At 49.4% G+C, this 15,358-nt stretch overlaps 2 protein-coding genes across 2 annotated transcripts in view; one reads left to right on the top strand and one right to left on the bottom strand.

Annotated features, from left to right (window-relative positions):
• Positions 1–11,071, bottom strand: part of PDCD11 (programmed cell death 11) — a 38,848-nt gene extending 27,777 nt beyond the window's left edge. The window contains exons 1-9 of the mRNA XM_006273657.4: positions 10,973–11,071; positions 9,617–9,728; positions 8,516–8,647; positions 6,112–6,279; positions 5,012–5,173; positions 4,223–4,346; positions 2,245–2,426; positions 1,057–1,164; positions 298–504 (exon numbers count right to left, since the gene is read on the bottom strand). Of these exons, the coding sequence (XP_006273719.2) occupies positions 298–504; positions 1,057–1,164; positions 2,245–2,426; positions 4,223–4,346; positions 5,012–5,173; positions 6,112–6,279; positions 8,516–8,647; positions 9,617–9,718 (1,185 nt within the window). The 5' untranslated portion in view covers positions 9,719–9,728; positions 10,973–11,071. The remainder of the gene's footprint in view (positions 1–297; positions 505–1,056; positions 1,165–2,244; positions 2,427–4,222; positions 4,347–5,011; positions 5,174–6,111; positions 6,280–8,515; positions 8,648–9,616; positions 9,729–10,972) is intronic.
• A 42-nt stretch (positions 11,072–11,113) lies between these two features.
• On the top strand, positions 11,114–14,664 carry ATP5MK (ATP synthase membrane subunit k). Its single transcript, XM_006273656.4, has 4 exons — positions 11,114–11,206; positions 12,937–13,034; positions 13,129–13,225; positions 14,572–14,664. Exons 2-3 carry the CDS (start codon positions 12,948–12,950, stop codon positions 13,219–13,221), a joined length of 180 nt encoding a protein of 59 aa, XP_006273718.1. The 5' UTR covers positions 11,114–11,206; positions 12,937–12,947; the 3' UTR covers positions 13,222–13,225; positions 14,572–14,664.
• The last annotated feature ends 694 nt before the right edge of the window (positions 14,665–15,358 follow it).

A 15,358-nucleotide genomic window follows, 5' to 3' on the forward strand; every position in this document is an offset into this window, starting at 1 on the left:
AGCACTGTGGATTATTAGCCTAAGATTAATGACTTTTCCTGACAGCTCTCTTCTCCTGGATAACGCACAGACTGACAACAGATTTTCACTTCCCAGTTCTTGCGCATTAACAGCACATGGTGATGTTCACATGCCAAACACTATGGAAGAACTCTACTACAAACGGTTTCCACATAATGTTATCACATTGCTCCCTCCGAAACACTCTTTTGGTCAGCGATTTCACACAAACGTCTGGCAGCTCCATCACCACAGTCACCTGGCCCTAGCTCCCATGGCATTTATTACTGTACTTACCCGTGCAAAGGCCTGAGTGCCATCCTCCAGTTCAAAGATTGCACCAGCCTTCTTGTAGAAACTCTTCACTGTACACTCTGCCACCACGGCCCCAAAGCGATCACTGGAGAGCTGGCTTAGCAAGCCACCGGGCTGGAAGAAGGCATGCCGCAAAGTGAACCGTACTGCCTTGGATGTAGGGTGGACAGACAGGATGCAGGCTTTTACCTGGGGAGAAGACAACAGCATGGTGTAGGCCAGCAACGGGAAGACGTGAAAGTGTTTTCAAACACACATCCTACCATTAATCATTGCAACAGATCCCTATGCTGTATCTTTGGGACTTCAGAGATGATAGAAAGCACTATGTCAAACCCAGTATCTTTACAGGCTGGGAAACTCTTCTTTAGTTATTTACACTGGACAGGCTAGTTTGGTGCCAGCAAGGTGGGAAGAATGTGACTGCAAGCAGTAAGTCCTCCCAAGAAGCCATTCCCCATTCTGCAAAACATGTTCAGCTTCCCAAACCGTAAGCATAAACCCTCTGCCAGCTATACCCTCCAGCTCCCAGAGTCCCTAGTGGCACATTCAGAATTCAAAGAAAGCAGTGGGGCGGGGGAGGAACTGGGGAGAAAGCTTGGGAAAATAAAATACTCAAAGCTACTTCTGCCAACCATCTTACCAACTGTCGTTGACCCCCTCCCTCCTTTACTAAGGAGCTGTTAGGGAAGGAATTTACGGAGCTTTCTGGTTCCCACAACCACACCTCCATCTACTTACAGTTTGGTTTTGTGAATAGCTCCCCGCTTTTTTGGGGTCCAGATGCATGAAGTCCACGATCCCAGTGAAGGAAGAGAGGAAACTCAGCGTGAGACCATATGGAGTCACCTAAAGGGAAGAAAGACATTCTTCAGCAGGGCACGTCACAAACAGACATCCCACTGGTACTCAGCAGCAGGTACACTTATCAGAATAGGCCCATGGCTCAGGTGTCTAGAAAAGAATCCTTCAGCATTTGTCCTGAAAGCCCCAAGCCCCCAGAGCTACCCATTTCCTTTGCATTCTGGGATTCCAATTTTCCTTGGAAACCAGACTGTGCATGTTGTCATGGTTCCAAAGAGCTCGTCACGAGCCAAAAACCCCAGTCAGACAAGGCACAAGAACATGGAACTTCTGAGCTTGCAAAAAATAAGTAAACAAAGCTTCAGAGCCTGAACTGAAGCTTTGATTCTGCCAAGAGCACGGAACAAAAGCAGGGGAGGAGGTACTCCCATTCATGGGAAGGGGGAAGGACGTGGCATTTAATGCTGCTACTTCTAATGCTTGAAGTCTTATTAGGTTCACCTTGATGAAGGCAGAGCACAAATGGGAGGGACTAGATCGCTGCCGCCTTCCAAAGAGCTGTCTCCAGAGGGTGGAGGTTTAAGGGAGAGTCACCATTCTATGGGGCTCCTTCCCGTGTCCCTAGGTGCAGCAGGAAGGGCAACTAGGAGGACGAGTCCAGGGAACGGAAAGCCTGACACTTCATCCAGTACTGCAGCAAGCTGCCACCTTTCACTTCCAGCCTCATGTGGGAATGGAAGGGTTCACATCTCTAGTAGGAAGGCTACGGTAGGAAGGGTGATGCTGTGATGTGACACTAGGTCACTTGCTCTCGTGCTTTCCGAGTCAGACCTACTCATTTCTAGAGAAAAGGAGACCTTACTCCTATGGAGTACCTGCTCCTCCTTTACGCTACAAAATCACGAAGTGGCTCATCAGCACTGCAAGCCAAGGGACTTTGTAGTTGGCAGCGCATGCAGCACAGAGCTCAGATCCCACAAACAAGCCAACAGGGCCAGCAGGCAGAACGTCCTTACTTGGATTTGCATATTCATCCAGTTCCAGCTCACGCTCTTCAAGGCAGAACATATCCCTGGCCAGCCGTCCCTGCCCACCCAAACCCTAGGTTAACAAATGCAAGTTTACCTTCTGAACCTGGGCTTTCACCACCAGCCCCGGCAGCAAGTTACTGAGCGTCCAGTTCTGTTCTTCAGTCGCAATGGCAGCAGCAACCTCAGACCGACCCACAGACAGACGGACAATCCTCCCATTGTTCTTCACCTCCTCAACAAGACAGTTCAGGTACTGCCCTATTTTCAGTTCAGCCCCTACAAACGCAGGACACATGCCAGATAATCCACTGCCTTGCTAGTCACCTTCTGAGCCAGAACTTGGAGCCTCCCTTCTGGGGATGGGAGAGATGCTGAAAGGGAGTTTAGTCCTTATCCCCACTCAGACTTCAGCCTCTATGCAACCACACATTGGTTGGGGATGATCTAGGCACAGCTATGCCTATGTTCTACTATGAACATTTCCTAGGCTTTTGCTGGCTGCTGCATGGGGTGGGAGGAAATTCCAGCTCCCTCTTTCTCCTTCGCCGCTGTTCCTGTGTTAGGAGTTTTTTTATGCCTTCCTCCAAGGTACTGGGTGTTGGATGCAGCCAACGCTGGATTTTCACTGAGCTGTGCCAATGCCCCTGCTGAGACTTAAACCTGCAGGGTCCTGGCTAGATGGTCTTGCCCCTCTGCTCAGGGTCAGACCACATCACCATTTTTGGGGTCAGGAAGGAATCTGATCCTGCTTGGAGCAGGGGGTTGGACTAGATGACCTCCAGAAGTCTCTTCCAACCCTAATTTTTTTTTTTAATTACCTCACGGTTAAATTGATATTGACTCGAGGGAGAAGGGGGGGAACCTTCCTCTGTAGCTGGGGGCATGACCCTTTTCCCAGGATCTCTTCAGCGTATAGAGGTTTCCCTCGATTTATGCGGTACATGCATTCCTGGAGAACGCCACATAAATTGAATTTGCATAAAGCGAACCTATTTTATGTAGAATGTAAGAAATACGGATAGATTCCTGTGTCGGCTTCTCCCGGGGCCACTCCAGCGTGGGCTAAGGTGAGTACAGACAAACAGAGCCCCAGGCAGCACAGGGTGCAGCACTCACCCTAACCCCAGCTGCAGTGGCCCCGGGAGCTGCCGGCACCAGCTGCCTGCACCACGGCACGGTGCAGCCCAGTGGCTACAAGGAGCTGGCATTGGCCACTCCCAGGACAGCTGCAGCAGCAGCTGGGGTGAGTGGGGACAGGCAGAGCCCCAGGGGGTTTGGGGCATGGTGCAACCCAGTGGCTGCAGGCAGCAGGTGCCGGCAGCTCCCGGGGACACTGCAGCCAGGGCTGAGGTGAGTGCTGCGCCATGCATCACCCAGGGCTCCACTTGTCCACGCTCACCCCAGCCCATGCTGGAGCAGCCACAGGAGCAGCTGACACAGGAACCTATCCCTATTTATTACATTATAAAGTAAGTTCGCTTTATGCAGCATTCTCCAGGCCTATGCCAATCGCATATATGTGAATTTACCTTGCATATAACGAATTCCGGGTACAAAAGGGTCATTCACATAAGAGCAAATTTGCATAAATCGAACCCGCATAAATCGAGGGAAACCTGTATTAACGACTTTATACAGCAGCAGGAAGTTGGCTACTGTGGTCCCCCAGCTTTCTTTGAGGCAGGGTTGGGTATGATGTCTTGTGCTGTGTCAGGGTTGACTGTGTAGTTTTATTAAGAGGTCAAATTATGGATTTGTACAGAATGGTTTTGATAGGGATGATGTTGCCTCAGGCAGGTGGTTGGAGTAGATGTGACCTATGGAGATCCCTTCCAGCCCTACTTCTTTATTATTCTATGAGCAATAGCCAGTCAGAACAGAAGGATCTGTAATGGAGACACTGCTCCATCAGGAAATGTCCACTGCCTAAATGCCACTGAACCACCAACTGCTGGCAGGAACCGTGGGTCTTGCTGACCTGAGCTGTGTTTGCATCAACAACCCAGAGGTGAAAGGCTCCAGGCCATCCCTATTCCCTACCTTTAGCTTTACCACGCACAACTCCACCTTACCTTTGTTGGGTGATTTGAGGTAATCCTGGGCTTTCTGACGAGGCAGGAATGCTTTAGTGCCACTGAGTCCAACATCGATGAGGTAGCCATGATCTTCCACACTGGATACCAAGCCAGAAAGCAGCTGTGAGGAGGGAAGCATTACCACTCGACATCACGAACAATGTGGCTCTGTCAGCAGGCTGCCTGCACACAAGTTTCCTCCCACCATGGGGCCAGGATCTTGGAATCACCTACACTGCTTTGGATACATTCAACTCTCCCTACCGAGGAATCTATGGTATCTCTGGAAAATGTGTTCCTGCTCTGCTTGTCCAGCCAAGGCAGGTATCCCAGGGATTCCTGGCCAATTGCAGCTTTAATAACAAAAGGACTTTGAAAATTAATAGCTGTGCAAATTAGACACGGGCCCATCATCTGAATGAAGCTGACACCATGAAAACAACTAACTAAGCGCAAAACATCTCTCTTAATTAGGTGGCTAAATATTATGCCTGGTTTGCTGATAGAGAAACTGAGGCATAGACAAGGAGTTAAGTGACTTGCCCAAAACCAAACAAGTCAGTAGCACAGAAACATCTCATGACTCACAACTCTCAGACCAGAGCTTATTGCTTTATGCTATGCTACCTACCAAAATAATTACACAGAGAAAGAAAAGCACCAATTCTTGCTTTGATTCCATGCAAGGACAAAATGAATCTACTCAAGGTGTGTATACAGGGAAGGGGCAGGAAGGAGAGACCACTCTAACATCCAGGGAGGCCTCCGTGAATCCATAACACATACCATGCCTGATCTAAGAGCCAAGGTGTTCAGAGCCTTGTTGACATCTTTGGGGTTAATAGACAGCTTAACACTCTGATGTCCATCTATGGTCTTCTGAAGACTGGTCACAGCACATCTCACCAGCATCCCTGGTGGGTACAGGTCTGACAGCGAATTCAAATCCTGGACAGCAATAAAGTTAAAATATGGGCAAGAAAAGGCTCAAGATTAGCAATGTTAACTGATGCTGGATCTTAGAACGTTTCAGGGAAGAAGATTTTGAAATACAGACCCAAGGGGAAAGCTTTGTTCTCAGAAGTATAACCAGGCAGAATGTACCATGAAGTCTGGGAACTCAGGGTACAGCTAATTCAGGACACCAGCAAGGAAGGAGGCATGTAATAACAGCATAGCTGAAACCATCTGGTCATTCACCGTCAATGGTGAGGTTTGCTCAGGACTCATATGGCCAGGGGTGACCGATAAGAATGAGGGCACACCACCTGAGCCTATTATGGTCCCACTCTCAGGTCCCTTTTTAGCACAAGGCATGAAGAGAGCTGGGACTGTTTCTCATCTCTCACTACAAAGATCCCTCCTCCAAGCACAATTTTAAACAAGCACTTGTCTAAGCTGAGACCTGGGAATGGACTTGCTCCACCTCCTCCTCTGGTACATTCATGCTCTCAAGGAATTAGACAGGCTACTTTGAACAGACCCCTGCACTGAATATCAATCTGCAATATCCTGGCATGGTGGAGAACATCACAGACCAACCTCTGGGGGATGGCTTGGGGAAGAGGGTAGTTTTCTCATCCCTGCTGGGAAGTGAGACATCTGAATGACACCCTGATTCCCCCCCCCCAACCACACACACACAGTAGGCTTTAAGACTGGGGAACCACTGCTCAGTTATGGCTGCTGTTGAACACCCTGAGCTTGCTGGGTTCACAGGCTCTGCTGGTGAAGGAAACACAAGGCCAGGAAAAAGTGATCCAGACTGGGTCTCCCATCTGTCAGCAGAGACCTGATTCTTCTGCAGTGCCTCAGGGTTGGTGCCTGCGAGGCCTCTTTGCTCTCACCCGCCCCAGGATACACACCACCGCTCAGAGCCCCCTCACCTCCAAGAGCTCCTGCTTGGCCACCTGCTCACTCAGCATTTGGGTGTAGGAGTCACAGATACTTGTCACTTGCACGAAGCCGGTGAGTCCATTGGGCAAGCTGACCACTAGCTCGAAGCTGTTGGCCTCCTTCACGCAGCCAAGCAACAGCATCCCTTCACTCAGGGTCTAGAAGAGAAGAGAAAGCAGCGCTCTGGATCCCTTCGTGAGTCAAATACGAGAAGGCACCATATACAGGTCTCTGTCCTGAGCAGGAACTTTACAGATTTAAGCAGAAAAGAGCTTACAGCTTCTAGAGAGATCACAGCATTTTCCATCAGCGCAACTCCACGCCCTTCATAGCAGAGACCAGTATTAGCACTGAGAGCTCAGGACAAAAAGATGCAGGGAGGTAAAGGGACCTGCCCAAGGCAATTTAGCAGGCCAGTGGTGGAGCTGGCAGGAGAACCCAATTACCCTGGATTCCAGTCCCATGCTCCCTCCCCTGGGCCATGCTGAAAGCCAAAGCAAACTCCCCACGGGAACCTGCATCACAAAGCACCTCCAGCACTTCTGCCAATGCTCAGCCATTTCCAAACCCACTGCTGGCACAATACAGACCTGGGCTACACCATAAAACGCTGCCAGCAAAGCTACAATAGTGAGAGATGCAAAATGACGCAGCTCTTTTGGCAAAAAGCCCTGACAAACTGAACTCTGCAGACAGGAGGATGCTTTTGTCAGGTCTGCTCGTGCCATTTCAGGGACTCGATATAGCCAAGCCAGCAGGAGAAGCCCTTCTGTCAGCGTACGCTGCAGCCTCACACAAGAGAGGTCTGCTGGCCAGCTGATCCACAGTCAGAAGCGGCCCTCTGAGAAGGTCTCTACAAACAGCATAAAGCAGGACACTCGGGGATACCTGATGACAGCAGTGAAATGTGTGCTCCTGTCAAGGCTAGGGGCTGGGCAGGAAGAGATGCCTCCCTGTCATATGAGGCAGGAATGACTGATGGGGACATCAGCTTCCCAAGCCAGGTGAAGCCAGTTGCTATCTGGAGGCGGTGCCTCGTGCTGGCAGTGGAGTATCTTACAGCACATTCCACCCAAGGATTCACAGAGCAACCAGACGGGAAGTAGCTTCATCCTTCTTCCAAACACAGCCCAGAACCAAACCAAAGCTCTCTCTAGACTGGCGTCCTGTCCACCACTGGCCAAGACTAGTTATTTCAGGGAACAGTGTAAGAACCACAGGCAAGAAACTGGAAAATCCATGCCCTAGACCTTACCCTGATCTCAATCTGCTGACTTAAGCCCTGATGCACAAAGTGCAATATCCCTCTGCCACCATTAACTGTGAAAACTCTGGCCACCCACACTGACATCTAATCATGTTACAACCCTGGCCCAATGCCTTCTTGTGGCCAACTTCCAAAATTTAATCATGTCATATGACAAAATTTGCTTCCAGCTTTTCCACCCCCAGCTTTTTAATTAAACTGAACGGTTTGTGACCAGACTCTGGAACAGACTCCCCATGGGGCTGGTGCAGGCACCTATCCTGGAGATCTTCAAAAGGAGACTGGACGCACACCTTGCTGGGGTTGTTTGACCCCAGCAGCTTTTCCTGCCCAGAGCAGGGGGGCTGGAGCTGATGATCTCATGAGGTCCCTTCCAGCCCTAAACTTCTGTGAATCTGTGCCCTTGCTCTTGTGTTAAAAGACATGGAAAACAGGAGCCCCTGATCATCTCAAGACCTTTCAGTACTTGATATGGTTTTTCCCATGTGCCTCCTTTCTGAGGTAAGACTTAACATTGAGGAAGTGGAGTGACAGAGCACAGGCAATTAAAAGTTAAATATATGCATGTGGGGAGAAGACACAAGCCTGGTATTCCCTGTTCAGACTCATGAGGACGCCTGCAGATGGGGAAAATATGACAGAAACACCAACGTGATAGTGGGGAAAGAATGAGAAATCTCACAGGGTGAGGGCAAGCTTGAACATTCAAGCTGGTGGCCCAGTTGTGTGATGGCCAATTTAGTGGTATAGTGGGTTTGGTTTGGGACCAGACCTTTAATGAAGCCAGGTCCCTTTCAGGAGCTGTTTACTGTACATCTCAAGACAAAGAAACACATCAATGCTCTGCCTGCATTGCTAGAGGAAACCTCAAGTAAGACATGTGTTTTCTCAGTACATGTCACTAAGATATGATACTACTGCTTGGAAGAGGGAAATAACCGACTAACCAGCAGAGCCCTGCCTGTTGTATTCACCCCTCAGGTCAGTTAAGGAGAGGCTGTGAAAAGACAACCGGCTCTCACTGGCCTGAAGGCTGGTGGCTGCAAAAGGACCGAGGAAAAAGAAACCTCACAGCTGCATCATAAGCAAAGCAGCCAACACTTGCCTCTGAACAATACTACACAAACCTCAACTGTGAGCAGGTCAAAATCGCTGACATGATCTTTAACAGCTTGTTTTTTCTCCGTCTTGAGCTTTTTCCGCTTTTCTGGCTGCTCCTGGTTCCTCTTCCTTTTCTGAGATCCTTCCTCATGGTGGGTCTAAGGCAGATTTTAAGGGGTAGAAAAAAAGAATTTGAAGAGATGGTTGCTGTGCTCCACAACAACTACACCAAGGAAGAACAAAGTTACTAACCACTCCAGTTCAGAGGAAAACACTAGAGAGTTCAGGCTGACAAGAGAATTCCTCTGCAGTCTCCTATACTCAAGTCTTTGTATCTGTTCAAGTTTCTTCCTCTCTCTCTCTCACACACACGCTTGGTACAAAACAGTTTGAGCAAAGTCATTACGGAGTTAAAGCCAAACAGCAAGAAACCTATAGTCACGCCTCCTGTCAAAAAACTTAAATGAGGCCCTTATTTACATAGGCATTCCCAGAGTGGCTGAACCAGATTTACCAGGGGCCTAGATTCTGAACCAACTGTGCACTCAAACACGTTCTGAGCTCACAAGACAGCTGTAGCGCCTGATGTGACAGTGACTAGGCCGGAAGCTGACAACAAATGTTTGGTTCGCCCAGGGGCCACACTCCTCTGCAAGCAACTTTGCTAAATTTTGAAACACTTTCAAAATAGCAAAGTAAGGGACCCTGAAGGCTCCACGGAACATGAGAAACCCAAAGGTTTGTTCAAATTTCTCCCTCATGCAAATCCACTAAGAGCAGTGTCATTACATCAGGGCTGAATCTGGCCCAGCACTGCTCTCTCAAGGCAGACTGCACAGCCTCAAACACCCATGAGATATTAAAAAAGGCGAAGATTTGTTCATTACATTGAATTAACTGTTTGCCAAAACAGTCAGCAAGTGTCAGATACTAGCGATACTTTTAAGAGTCATTTAAAACCTAGGCTCCATGATGAAGACCAGTATTAATGAGCTGAATACTGCACACTGTACTCAGACAAGAATGTCAAAGTACATGGAAGCAAGGACCACAGAGCCAGCTCCTCATGTTATTCAGCACTGGAATAATTCTTGAGCAGATTTGCTCTGCAAGTGAAAACAACTCACATCAAATAAGTTATCCTGCTCTACTGACTGCCTGGCTGCTCTCCCCTTTTTGGGTTTCTTCTGGGTACCACCTCGAGGGAAGCTTTCTTCAGCAGATGCCATCCTTGCATTTCTAAAGGAAAAAGAAACAAACAGTAATGAGATCTGCAACTGTCACCACTGTTCTACATCAGAGCTGGAGTGACATGACAATAAAATGTCTTGAAGCCAAAGAGAAAGCAGTTTGATTTCTTTGCAGTTAGGAAATGATAAACACTTTATCTGACCGCAACTCAAAGTTTAGAAAAAAAAATACTGGCCCCTAAGAACATGTCAACGCGCGCTCCAAGATGTCAGCAACACAACACATCAGCCATCTTAACATGTTTTCAACTCTCTAACATTTTTACATTATCAGGCTTGTAACCGAGTACTTTACACACATTAATGATCCTTTAACCTCGAACATGATCCGAACCAATTCCCAGTAAACAAACTGATTTAAAGCAAAACCATTTCAAATCAGCACGTAGGAAACCTTATTCTAAATCCTTTCAATTTCAACGCAGATGCCGCATGTGGATGCCTCCAGCCACAGGCTCTCTCAGCCCCACTGGTGGTGCCACTCCACCCCACCCTCGTGAGCGGGTACCTGTCGCAGAAGCTGCAGGAAGGCAGCACAGCACAGCCCAGGGACTCGAGAAGCAGCAACAAGAAGAAAAGAAGGGAGCAGTGCCCAGACCACGAGCCCAGGGACCACAGATTAATCCCTTGGGGACAGTCGGAGAGCCCTGCATCAGACAAATCACTACAGGGCCAGACCCCATAACCTCACGCAGGTTGTTCCAGCAGTGCCCTAACACCTGCGGGAATCGGTGTTGTATTCTGCAGCTATCACCTGGCGCTAATTCTGGATCAACACATACACGTTTACACGGAGCAGTGCTTCTCAACCTTTTTTTTTTTTTTTTTAATCCGGATCCATTCGGACGTGCTAAACATCCACGGCCGGCCCTGACCTAGCGTCCCTCACCCCCACCCCCAGTGTGCGGGGCAAAGGGGGTGCACGTGGGGTGGGGTAGGGGGAGCCTCAAGCAGCTCCTCGGAGGCTGGACTCCGACAGCCTGCAAGACAAACGCCACTATTTTCCATATTTTTAGGAAACGTGGAAAATGTTTCTCCATTTTTAAAGGAGAATCCATTTTCAAAGCTTTTTCATGACCCTGTCACACATTCTTGCGACCCACTTTTGGGTCACAAGCCATAATGCTGAATTCGGAGGATGCTGGCAGCTGAATGACAGAGCAGGATGTGCCAACAAAGGCAAACTGGGCCTGGAGAGCTCCTGGCCCGGCGGCACCGCGGCCCCGCGCTCACCTCGCTCAGCAGCACGCGCGAGGCGGCCTCAGCGTCACCCGGAAGTACTACCCCTGAGGAAGGGAGGGCAAAGGTCAAGCGGCTTAGCCAATCCGCGGTTCCTTGTGACGTCATGTCCGCTGCGCGAGGAGAGAGCGGCGCAAGCGGGTGGGGGGCGGAAATAGATGCGAGTGGGACTTCCGGGCGCCGCCATTTTGCCGGCGAAGGGCACGGAGCGACAGGGCGCCGGGTGAGGTCAGTGTGGCGGAGAGGACAGGAGAGGAGCCTGGGACGGGTTGCTCCCCCGTCTTGTCTGGTAGATGGCCAGAGCCGGGGAGCAGGTCGGGTGTGCGGGAAAGGCTGAGGCCCGTCAGGGCGGCTACAGGCCACCTTAGTACGGGTGCCCGCTCGGGACAGTTCTTGGGACACGGACGGCAGGGCGCGTTCGTCCCAGCCCAGGCGCGACGGATGGGCGGAGCGATGCTGCCCAACGCGGGTGCGAGATCCTTGATCGAAAGCAAAGGCTGGGAAGAATAATGACGGGGTCTCAAGCTGTTGTTCCTGGCGTTGTTGTTGTTGTTCGTGGGGATTTTTTGGTTTATTTCCTTCTCCATATATTTTCGTAAATGCACGCTGGAGTTTGTCGCGCCGGTTAATTTCGCATCGTGGGAGAGTCGGAGCGCGGCGGAGCGGCCCTTCACAAAACTCGTGTGTCAGTACAGCCATTTGTCAGTTGACCACGACCGTAAATGACAACGTGCCCCGGAGCACGCTAATGGCGCGCGTCCCTGTGTCATAGGCACCCAAATTTGAGTTTGTCTTGGTGTGCGAGTTGTGTCACCGTCTCCTCCAAACCTTGTGTGAGGCAGAGCTGGGGACCGAGGCGCAGCAAAATATAACGGTGACCTTTTCGTGGTGTCGGGGGGTGGCTAGCGACACGGGCCCCGGACGGAAAGAGCGGACTCGCGTGCTGTGGGGGTTGTGACGAGGCGATTCGCAAAGGGACGTTAGTTCTTCCCTCCCAGCCCTAGTCGCAGCTGCGGTACGCACGATGCACGTCTACCTCTGGAAACTCGACTCCAAAGAACTCTTTAAAATCCAGATCTCGTTGTGTTGGAACTAGAGGTGCACCGACGCGTCGGTCCAGCCAATAAAACGCGCCGATCTGGGGGCCGCGTGCCTCTCGTGGTGGCGGGAGCCTCCCAGACGAGCCACTTGGCGCGCGGTGCCACGCCCCAGCTGGACTGCACCTGCCCCCCGCTGCGCTCCCTCCCCCGCTGCAGGGGCCTCCATCTGGAAGACTGTTTCAAGGCTCAACATCAGGAAAAACTTCTTCACAGTCAGGGTGTCCAGGCTGGGGAATAAGCTCACTTGAGAGGTGGTGCAGTCGCCTACCCTGGAAATCAAGAGGAGACTGGATGGTCACCTTGCTGGGGCCACCCGACCCCATCTGTCGTTCCTGCTTGGTGCAGGGGGCTCCACCCGACAATCTTCCAAGATCCTTTCCAGCCCCTCGCAATCCATGAATCTGCCCCTTCCCTCCCTACACTGACCAGCTGGAAGCTGCCAGGCTGCGTATCAGCAATTGGATCGGTATCGGCTGACGTGGCTCATTTTAATAATTGGTCATCGGTATCAGCCCCAAAAATATTGGTGCTCCCCTAGATAGAACATGGGTTTTTCTCGTTTTTCTACTAGCCCATCTCCAGCATGTATCCTTTACTTAGAGGGTGGAAGGAGAAAAAGCCAGGTGGTTTCTCTTTTTTTTTTAATCTGCTTTTGTATACAGATTGGAAGCTCCCTCATAGCCAGTTTCTACTTTCAGTTTCTAAATATTCCATGTCTAAATGCACCTTGGTCTACTACTTGCATAATTATTGAAAGCACTAATAGCAGCTTTAATGCCTTGATTAAGTAGCCATTTAACCATCAAGCAGATACATCTTTCTAATCCATTGTATTAATTTCTCCATTGCTGCATCCAGGACAAGAAACCATGGCAGGACACGATGCGGGAAGTCAACACCAGTTCACTGGCTTTCAGAAATACTTCAATTCCTACACCCTGACAGGCAGGAGGAATGTACGTACTTGCTGATCTACCCTTACCCATTGAGTTTCCAGTGTACTTCAGAAAGAATTTAAGCTTCATTTTTTTTTTTTTTTTCTCCCCACAGTATGTAATAGCCACGTATAGCACCATTGCAGCAATTATCCTGTTCTTCAAGCTAAGGTCTAAAAAAAAGGCTCCAGCTGTAACAGAGAAATAGAGCGGTAAGTGGCCTGGAACTCTTCTAGCACCAACATCAATTCCTGTCTCCGCTTCAGTGGGGTGATGAAGAGGGAGAGGCTGAAAAAAGGCTACCCATGTCACCAGGTTAGGATTACATGGTTGCTAAGCTTAGGCATGCATACATTACAGTTCGGTTAAGGTTTGAAATGAAGATAACACGCGTTCAGCTAGGTTATTGCGAGCACTTTGAAAGAGGTAAGCTTTTCAAGGGGATTTTAAAGTGGCCGATCAGTTAGCAAATATGGAATAGAAAGAGTTGCTATATACAGTAAATTGATTTAAAGAGGGAGGTTTGGTGGGTTTTTTTAGTCATTTAAACCACTGACATCAAAAGTGATTCAAACCAGGAGTTTTCAAACAACTTTTTTGCTGCCTTGACAGTGTGTCCAGCACTTTTAGGAACTCCAAGCTGAATTCACTAGCTTTTACTCTGGCTTAATCAGTCCACCATTTGGCTGTCCTGTCCTGCATCAGTAAAAATGCAATGCAAATATGCCAGGTTTCTCTGTAGAGGTCTTAACATTGACTTGGGTGAAAAACATAATGTTGTTCCAGTGCCCTGGGATTGCATGCGGGGCTGGTAGCTCTGTTAATACTGACTGACTAATGCATTCAATTGGAAAATCTGTCATGTGCATAAGATAATTGATCTGAAGCTCTTCTCACAAAGACCCTTGTTTCTGACAGAATAGCTCTTGGAAAATGCCAGCTATTTCTTAGCACAAGAATAGGAAAACCATATTGTCAATACTGAAGGGAATTCTGGAACATGTTTTCTTTCAAGCTTAAGTGCCCCTGTACTTTGAAGTGGAAGATTTAAAATTGTCAGGCAATAAATAACCTTTTGTCTTAGAGCAGTGCCCTTTGCCATACTGTGGAAACTTGATTTTTGCCTTAAAGAAATTGCAGCTCGCAGATGGTTGTACTCAAGCAGTTAAATTGTAGAGTTTTAGTAAGCACTGGGAAGCCCTACCTGCCAGGTAGGCTCATGAAGTGAGAGCAGGAAGCTGTGCTCTTGATGATACCCTCCTCCCAGGCAAGTGTGAAGGAGAAAGCTGCCTGTTTCAAATGCAAAACTGATCTAAGCCAGATGGTGGGGGCAGGGGGAAGAGGTGCACAGATGGTGGCTGGGAACCATTAAGGGTGGTGGACAACTGGCAGTGGGGAGAACGTTGCATGGGGAGATGGAAGGGGTAAGAGTAGGGATGGAACTGGCCAGGTGAAAAAGAAGGGGTGAGGAGGAGATTATTTTTGCTAGTAGCACTGCCAAACTTGCTACTGCTTCAACCACTTTTCACTCTTAAACCAATTTCCCTTCTCTTGGCAGGTTGGCATACCTAAAGCTCCCATCTCATGGTGTTTCAATGGAAGCGAGAGTGGATGCCCTCTTATGTACAGTTTAATAAACCATGAATAGTGACTTGTTTGTCTGATGTCAGCAGTACAAAATGGTACGAGAAAGCAGAAATGTGAACTGTCAGTTGTCAAAACTACAGGCATGTCACATCTTACGCGGGGGTTACATTCTAAAGGCAGCGCGTAAAGGCGAAAATCGCATAGTGAAATTGCATGTTACGATGCCAGCGGTGACTGCCTCTGCTTCCAAAACCTCCCGCTGCAGAGCCGCGCAGGGTGGTGGTGGGGATGGCTGCATGCTGCCCAGCCACCACCACACCTGGCAGCCGGCCATACAGCTCCGGGCATGGCTCAGTGGTGGCAGCGGGAGGTTTTGGAGGCAGAGGCAGTCACTGCTGGCAGCATGGTGGTGGCCAGGCCTCCAGGTAAGTGGCAGCGCCGCATGCAGACTCGAGCCCTGCCCCCTCTCCCCACCCGCATATAGTTGAATTTGTGCAAGTTCAATGCGCGTATGATGCGATATGCCTGTGTATACATCCTTCCCAGTGGAGGTCAAGTTGTTTGTTCTGCTCTTGGATGTTTGTATTAAACAGACTGACTGCATACGGCTGACAGAAGGTTGTTCGATTTAATAGCATCTTAAAATCAGTACTGAACACGAGTAGCACCTCAACCATGAAAGAACTTGCATGTAAATGTAACTTCAAAAGTTGTCCTGGTTGCAAGTGGCTAATGTCTGCACTTCATTCTGTACCACT

The sequence above is a fragment of the Alligator mississippiensis genome, chromosome 6, assembly GCF_030867095.1.
Source record: "Alligator mississippiensis isolate rAllMis1 chromosome 6, rAllMis1, whole genome shotgun sequence".
Taxonomy (NCBI): Eukaryota; Metazoa; Chordata; order Crocodylia; family Alligatoridae; genus Alligator; species Alligator mississippiensis.